Source organism: Oncorhynchus gorbuscha, linkage group LG15 (genome assembly GCF_021184085.1).
Source record: "Oncorhynchus gorbuscha isolate QuinsamMale2020 ecotype Even-year linkage group LG15, OgorEven_v1.0, whole genome shotgun sequence".
Classification (NCBI taxonomy): domain Eukaryota; kingdom Metazoa; phylum Chordata; class Actinopteri; order Salmoniformes; family Salmonidae; genus Oncorhynchus; species Oncorhynchus gorbuscha.
The window spans coordinates 66,366,279-66,374,212 of NC_060187.1; the positions used below are offsets into that span (position 1 = coordinate 66,366,279).

A 7,934-nucleotide genomic window follows, 5' to 3' on the forward strand; every position below is an offset into this window, starting at 1 on the left:
TTTTATACTTCAAATTGACTTGTGTTATTATTACTAACATTAGTAGTAATAATAGTATTAGTGCTATAGTGCTTGTGTTGACCTCTTGCTCCTTGGTCGCATTTCAAAATAAACCTTTCCATACTCATTATGGTCCTCATTGCAGAGAACAGCATTTCAGAAGCAGGCACCTCCCAAATGTCTCTTACTGTACTTTCACCTTACATGACTTTGAGAGGCAGAAGTCCAGAGGAAGACGGGTTACACAACTCTCAGTGGTACAGGTTGTACAGTACAAACCTGTATGGGGTCATTTGTTGGTGCTGTGTATTGAATGTTATGCAAAGGTCCAACAATGCTCTCTGTTTACTTTAATGCAGATCTTTACACCAACAACAGCAGAGCAAGGTCTGACATACAACCAAAACATATGTTTTAGATTTCATACCCACAGTGTAGCATTAGAATAGTTTAATGCAAAGTAATGGATTAAGCTGGAGCTCTGTAAGAATGCTCCAAATAGTATGCCTAAATCAAATCAACGTAGCTTCAAACCAAATTATGGCAACACATTATTGCGCTAATTACCCATAATATTAGGTAGCCCACATTTGTCAGTTGGTTGAACTATCCTTTTAAAGGTAGGCCCATATGGTCGCTTGAATGTCAATGTTCTTAAATAGTTTTCTGACATTGAAAGTTGGCTGTAGTTCCGTGCCTGCAATAGCTAACTTTAGTCTAAATTACTAAGAGTACATTGACCTGGAAATCGCTACTACTATTAGCATGCTATTTCAGGGTCAGCCATTTAAGATCCAGATAGATTACCCCCATCATTCTGTGGACACCTTTCGGGGTAAGAAACTGTTTAAAGTATTTAAAAATATTGTTAATTTACAACACTTTGTAATTAAGTAGTGAGTCATTGTTAATCCCTTCCTTCAATGACATTAATTTTAATCACCTATCTAGTACAAGCAATTCCTCACAATCAAATGTCTACCGCATTATCTACCAAGGGAATTCTCTTCGATTATAATCACAGCCGTATATATTCCCCCCCAAGCAGACACATCGTTGGCCCTGAATAAACTTTATTTGACTCTATGTAAACTGGAAAACACATATCCTGAGGCTGCATTCATTGTAGCTGATGATTTTAACAAGGCTAATCGGAAAATAAGAATCCCTAAATTCTATCAGCATATCGATTGCGCAACCAGGGTTGGTAAAACCCTGGATCATTGTTATTCTAACTTCCGCGATGCATATAAGGCCCTCCCCCGCCCTCCTTTCGGAAAAGCTGACCACGACTCCATTTTGTTGCTTCCAGCCTACAGACAGAAACTAAAACAAGCTGCTCCCGCCATCAGGTCTGTTCAACGCTGGTCCGACCAATCTGATTCCACGCTTCAAGACTGCTTCGATCACGTGGATTGGGATATGTTCCGCATTGCGTCCAACAACAACATTGACGAATACGCTGATTCGGTGAGCGAGTTCATTAGAAAGTGCATCGGCGATGTTGTACCCACAGCAACGATTAAAACATTCCCAAACCAGAAACCGTGGATAGATGGCAGCATTCACACGAAACTGAAAGCGCGAACAACTGCTTTTAACCAGGGCAAGGTGACCGGAAACATAACCGAATACAAACAGTGTAGCTATTCCCTCTGCAAGGCAATCAAACAAGCTAAGCGTCAGTATAGAGACAAAGTAGAGTTGCAATTCAACGGCTCAGACACAAGAGGTATGTGGCAGGGTCTACAGTCAATCACGGATTACAAAAAGAAAACCAGCCCCGTCGCGAACCAGGATGTCTTGCTCCCAGACAGACTAAATAACTTCTTTGCTCGCTTTGAGGACAATACAGTGCCACTGACACGGCCCGCTACCAAAACCTGCGGACTCTCCTTCACTGCAGCCGACGTGAGTAAAACATTTAAACGTGTTAACCCTCGCAAGGCTGCAGGCCCAGACGGCATCCCCAGCCGCGTCCTCAGAGCATGCGCAGACCAGCTGGCTGGTGTGTTTACGGACATATTCAATCAATCCTTATCCCAGTCTGCTTTTCCACATGCTTCAAGAGGGCCTCAATTGTTCCTGTTCCCAAGAAAGCTAAGGTAACTGAGCTAAACGACTACCGCCCAGTAGCACTCACTTCCGTCATCGTGAAGTGCTTTGAGAGAGTAGTCAAGGACCATATCACCTCCACACTACCTGACACCCTAGACCCACTCCAATTTGCTTACCGCCCCAATAGGTCCGCTGACGACGCAATCGCAACCACACTGCACTAACCCATCTGGACAAGAGGAATACCTACGTGAGAATGTTGTTCATCGACTACAGCTCAGCATTCAACACCATAGTACCCTCCAAACTCGTCATCAAGCTCAAGACCCAGGGTCTTGACCCCGTCCTGGGGAACCGGGTACTGGACTTCCTGACGGACCACCCCCCAGGTGGTGAGGGTAGGTAACAACATCTCCACCCCGCTGATCCTCAACACTGGGGCCCACAAGGGTGCGTTCTGAGCCCTCTCCTGTAGTCCCTGTTCACCCACGACTGCATGGCCATGCACGCCTCCAACTCAATCATCAAGTTTGCGGACGACACTACAGTGGTAGGCTTCATTAAAAATTCTACAATGTGATTTTCTGGATTTTTTTCTCATTTTGTCTGTCATAGTTGAAGTGTACCTATGATGAGAATTACAGGCCTCTCTCATCTTTTTAAGTGGGAGAACTTGCACAATTGGTGGCTAACTAAATACTTTTTTGCCCCACTGTATATTCTGTACTCTATATCATCTACTGCATCTTGCCATATTTATGTAATACATGTATCACTAGCCACTTTAAATTATGCCACTTTATGTTTACATACCCTACATTACTCATCTCATATGTATATACTGTTCTCGATACCATCTACTGCATCTTGCCTATGCCGTTCTGTACTATCACTCATTCATATATTTTATGTACACATATTTACAGTATGTACATGTACTTTATCCCTTTACACTTGTGTGTATAAGGTAGTAGTTGTGGAATTGTTAGGTTAGATTACTCGTTGGTTATTACTGCATTGTCGGAACTAGAAGCACAAGCATTTTGCTACACTCGCATTAACATCTGCTAACCATATGTATGTGACAAATAACATTTGATTTGATCACCCATACCAATTAATGCCACGCATCTATATGCATTACCGAGTCATCAACTGAGGAAGTTATGTTAGCACACAGGGTCTAAGATTTTGTCCGTTTCTCCATGGAGCAGGTTCCAAGAACTGACTCTCTATGGGGACCCAGTTGATGGTTGCACCATGGAGCAGCAGCACGTCGAGCAAACTATCCACCGCCTCTGAGCAGGATCCCTTAATCACTGACACAGCGCATGCATTCTCCCTAACCAAATTAGACATGACATTTAAGGACCTAAATTAAGGGTGGAAAACAAGCTACGCTGTTTATAGGCAAAAGTGGAGCTTAGTGTTTGGCTGTCTTTTGGGCAAACTGGGGGTTCCGGTTGATGTGATGGTACTCACAGCACTGACAAAAGAATGTGAAATTGCCTCTGACACGCTCCCTCCTTCTCAGAGTTAGAATACCCACTGATAGCCGTTTGAGATAAAACATGAATTGTACTTCAGAACATGGGTGTGTAGTATGATACATTTTTGTTGTGCCATTCTTTCTAAATCAGACAAAAGGGTGTGGTAAATAAAAAGGTATCTGGACTACAACTGTGAACAGAAGTTGTGCAGCACTGAATTCTACAGCCAGGAATCTACTTCCACAACCCCTTGGTATTATGAGGCTGTTAAGTGACTCGACAGATTGATAGCCTGTAAATTACAGGAAAATCAGGTGAAGTAAGGTCACTATGCTCTTGAAAAGATTATCGGGTGACAGCATGTAATCTTTGTTGATCAATCTCATATGGTGAGAGAGCTTTATGATTGGCTGAAGGTTGCAGAGCGTTGCTTTCTCTCAAGTAACAGCATGCACTGCAGCTCTGCCAAGTGAGTCCTACAGCCAACGGCATTCACTGCATCATGTTCACCATGCAAACATTGCCATGTGATAGGGAGCTGGATAGCCAATTGCACTTTAGATGAAGTCGTAGATGAAGTTCAGTTCATGGTAAACACACCAGAGGGCCAAATTATTACTAAATTGTATATTAGTAAACAGTATAGGATGCCCTCTTCTCTTTTACTGAATCAAAGATATATGACAAAGGTCAATTATTCTAATACAACATCTCTGGCAGCATCACATTACATATCCATCAAGTTCAACTCTACCAAATATTTAGTGAAGCCAACTACATATTTTTGCTGAGTTTCAGGCCAAATGAGACATTACAAAAGGGCTCTGTCTGTCTGTAATATAATAATAATAATATATGCCATTTAGCAGACGCTTTTATCCAAAGCGACTTACAGTCATGTGTGCATACATTCTACGTATGGGTGGTCCCGGGGATCGAACCCACTACCCTGGCGTTACAAGCGCCATGCTCTACCAACTGAGCTACTGTTTGTCATGTAATCTCTGAACAGTATGTCCCATAGGTCAGGATCTCATTGTCAAACTCAGATGAGTAACTTGATTGTTGGCTCAGGGTTTATTGATGTTGAACAATGTAAATAATTATTTTATTGTTTTTCAGTGGATGCAATACTAGGAAGAGCCTTATATGGTGTCAGCACATACTCAATGGAAGGAAGGAACCCAATGACCCTCTGCTTTGGCGGAGCTCCAAGTCCTATCAAAGTCAAATGAATAGATGCTATACACTCAATACATTGTTTCCCCAATTCCCCTCCCCTTCTCCGACAAGGATAGAGTCATACTAGTAAAAGGGGAACATTCCTGCAACAGGAACACAACCAGCTGCTAAACACACAGACAAACAGGAATTGTTGTTGACCAGCCAGCTGTTTACTGCATGTCTCAGTCATAGCGGAAGAGAATGATGAATTCGATATTGCATTGTACTCTGAACTTAGTAAACATCTTATAAGTATAAACTACATCCACTCCCCATACTGACTTTATTTTAAGCCTTGCGAAGTGTTAAGGAAATCTATCACGTACCCGAATGACATGAAAGGGCTAAGGGATAGGCTGTAGTACGCACCACGTGAACACGATAGTCGCCCCTTATATGGTCATGAGGGCGCTCTTTGACTGGAGCGTTTGAGTTCAGTAGGATTCGGAGAAATCAGAAACGTACTTCATGTTCTAACCACTGATGTAAATCAAACGCATACAGCACGTTTTGTGCATAAGAGATCGTGCATTGTGATGCATTGACAGATGCATCTGCACAAAATATGCATTAAAAAAAAGTTTATTACCATAATGTAATAATTGTCATTGATATAATCCGAACATTAATCAATTATGGTTATTTCAACAATCCAGCAAATCTTCGTTAAACATTTGAAACATGAAGCATTTTAGAGTGGAGGGATGATATTGAAAATAATATTGCATGAAAACAATTGAATGATAGCTAATTGTGATAAAATACTTCTCAGTCAAAGGTTTTTGATTTCATGGGTTGTGGAATATAGCAATTTGCACCAAGAAATAAGTCCGGTGTGTGACAATTTGAGGTTGTTTTAAAAACATCGATCATTTGACCCACATAATATAGCTAGACAGTTACGAGTTACGTGTCCAGTTGGCAAGATGTGCCAAGACTGAATATAATCAGGGGAATTGTGCTTGTCGGTCTTTAAATAAGATATGAATAGTCAGAGTTGTGTTCAGAAAATGTATGTCATACATACGTAATTCTATAATAAAATAAATAATGTAATACTTTGTACGGAAAATAATAGAAATGATGATTCTCACTATTTGAAAAAAATTGAATGATGATCGCACCCACATTGGAAATGGTACATTCCGGATCCTACGTCATCTATTGTTTACAAAATATCGAGAGGGTTACTTGATCGCTTGCTTTTCTGCCGAGCAACGTGGTGAGAGGAAGGAACTGAGCTACGCTCCCATTCATTTCGAAAATACAGCTGAGAAACACACAAAATACAACAAAATGCCTTGTCGAAAGGAGAACTACATCCTCTTGGAGCAGTCTGTTACCGTCGATTCGAAAGAAGTGGACGCTTTGGTCACGAAAATCGGCGAGGCGCTGCAGCTTCACAACAATAGTGCTAATCAGAAGACGATGTCGTGTCTCCACGGTCTCAACGGCAACTGCAGCAGTAGCAACATCAAACAAGCTAACAACAACAACAATGGCGTGGCCCAGCAAAAACGAACCGGGTGCTGCATACGGCTTCGAAACCGGGGGCTACGTAGTAACAGAGCTAGTCCATACAGCTTCCCTGGCTCAAGTAACCAGGAGTGGGACAATTTCAAACCTTGGAACCGAAAGAGGATCAGCGCAGCTGTCGAGAACGACGACCCACATCAGTTACTTCAGGAATTAATATTGTCTGGAAATCTAATCAAAGAAGCGGTCAGGCGGCTGCAGTTCTCTACGACGGAGTGTGGAGATCTTTCGGACAATCTGTAATGCTGATGATGCGGACAATCTATTAATTATCGAGATGTTACGGACAAAACGAAAATACTATTTTGCTGACCTAGCCAGCTATAACGTTATACTATACATGTTTAACGATTAAATATGTCATGATGGTAACGTTAGTATGTCTAATTTGTGACCGCTAATTTAGCCAATTAACGTTAGCCATGTTTGAAACTCCACCATTTGATGGTTCATTTAGAATTTTGTTTATGGGTTGGGACTCCTTTTCACTATTCGCTGGCTTAGTTAATAACTAGTTATGTAAACCAAGTGAACGCTTTACGTTGACCTTGTTTACAAATCTAATCTATGGCCGCCAGTATTGCCTGTTTTTGTATTTGTCCGTTTATATTTGAAACGATTCAAATCAAAGGTCTTACGTTACTAGTTAGCATGCTAGGCTAGCGCCACACTCATGCCAGGATGAATTCCAAACGTCCCTAGCAGCCCAACACTGACGGCAGCTTTGTATTTCCTTTACAAAGAAGGAACGGGATCAACAACCAGCTACCAAAACCGTGTAAGAGCCGGAGGCAGGCGACATTTCAAATGGTTGACTAAATGTCTCTTCGAACTGTCTGGGCGGTGTATTTAAAAAAAAAAAATTATGATGGGACACTGTTGTGCTTAACCTTATAATTCCAATGCGGATTTGTGTTTATCATTTTCCAATTGTCTGTCAAGTTATTTACCATGACCACTTCGCAACGAAGTATTTCATAATGTTCCTGAGTATTCAGGCCTTTTTGGTGTCTTAAAAATAAACACGGTGTTTTTTTTCTTCAATGTGGTGTGTGTATGCTTTTCGCCTTCAGATAAAGGTTCCAATAAAATATAGTTAGTAACTGCAGCATTTGGGAAGCCTGTCGACACACTACTATACAAAACGCTGCCCCACGTACACTGAACAAAAATATAAACATGCAACATTTTCAAATATTTTACTGAGTTCATAAGGTAATCAGTATCTAGTGACCACCATTTGACGCATGGAGCGCGACACATCTCCTTCGCATAGAGTTTATTGTGGACTGGAGGTTTTTGTCCCGCTCCTCAATGGTTGTGCGAAGTTGGTGGATATTGGCGGCAAGTGGAACATTCTGTCGTACAATGGGTGACATGTCTGAGTATGGAGGAAGTGACATTTTCAGCTTCCAGGAATGACATACAGATCCTTGCCACATGGAACCATGCATTATCAAGCTGAAGCATGATGTGATGGCGGTGGATGAATGGCATGACAATTGGCCTCTAGACATCATGGTATCTCAGTGCATTAAAATTGTCATGATAAAATGCAACTGTGTACGTTTTCTGTAGATTATGCCTGTCCATTCCATACCCCCCCCCCCCCTGCCACCATGGGGC

The 7,934-nt window shown here is 41.7% G+C and overlaps 1 protein-coding gene across 1 annotated transcript; it reads left to right on the forward strand.

The window, feature by feature from the left end:
- Window positions 1-5,954: 5,954 nt before the first annotated feature.
- On the forward strand, window positions 5,955-7,352 carry LOC123996519 (glycogen synthase kinase binding protein). Its single transcript, XM_046299917.1, has 2 exons — window positions 5,955-6,667; window positions 6,818-7,352. The coding sequence occupies exon 1, from the start codon at window positions 6,069-6,071 to the stop codon at window positions 6,549-6,551; it is 483 nt and encodes a 160-aa protein (XP_046155873.1). The 5' UTR covers window positions 5,955-6,068; the 3' UTR covers window positions 6,552-6,667; window positions 6,818-7,352.
- Window positions 7,353-7,934: the final 582 nt, after the last annotated feature.

Bases quoted from the DNA above. Each gene is read 5' to 3' on its own strand.
- LOC123996519 (XM_046299917.1), top strand. From the start codon at position 6,069: ATGCCTTGTCGAAAGGAGAACTACATCCTCTTGGAGCAGTCTGTTACC.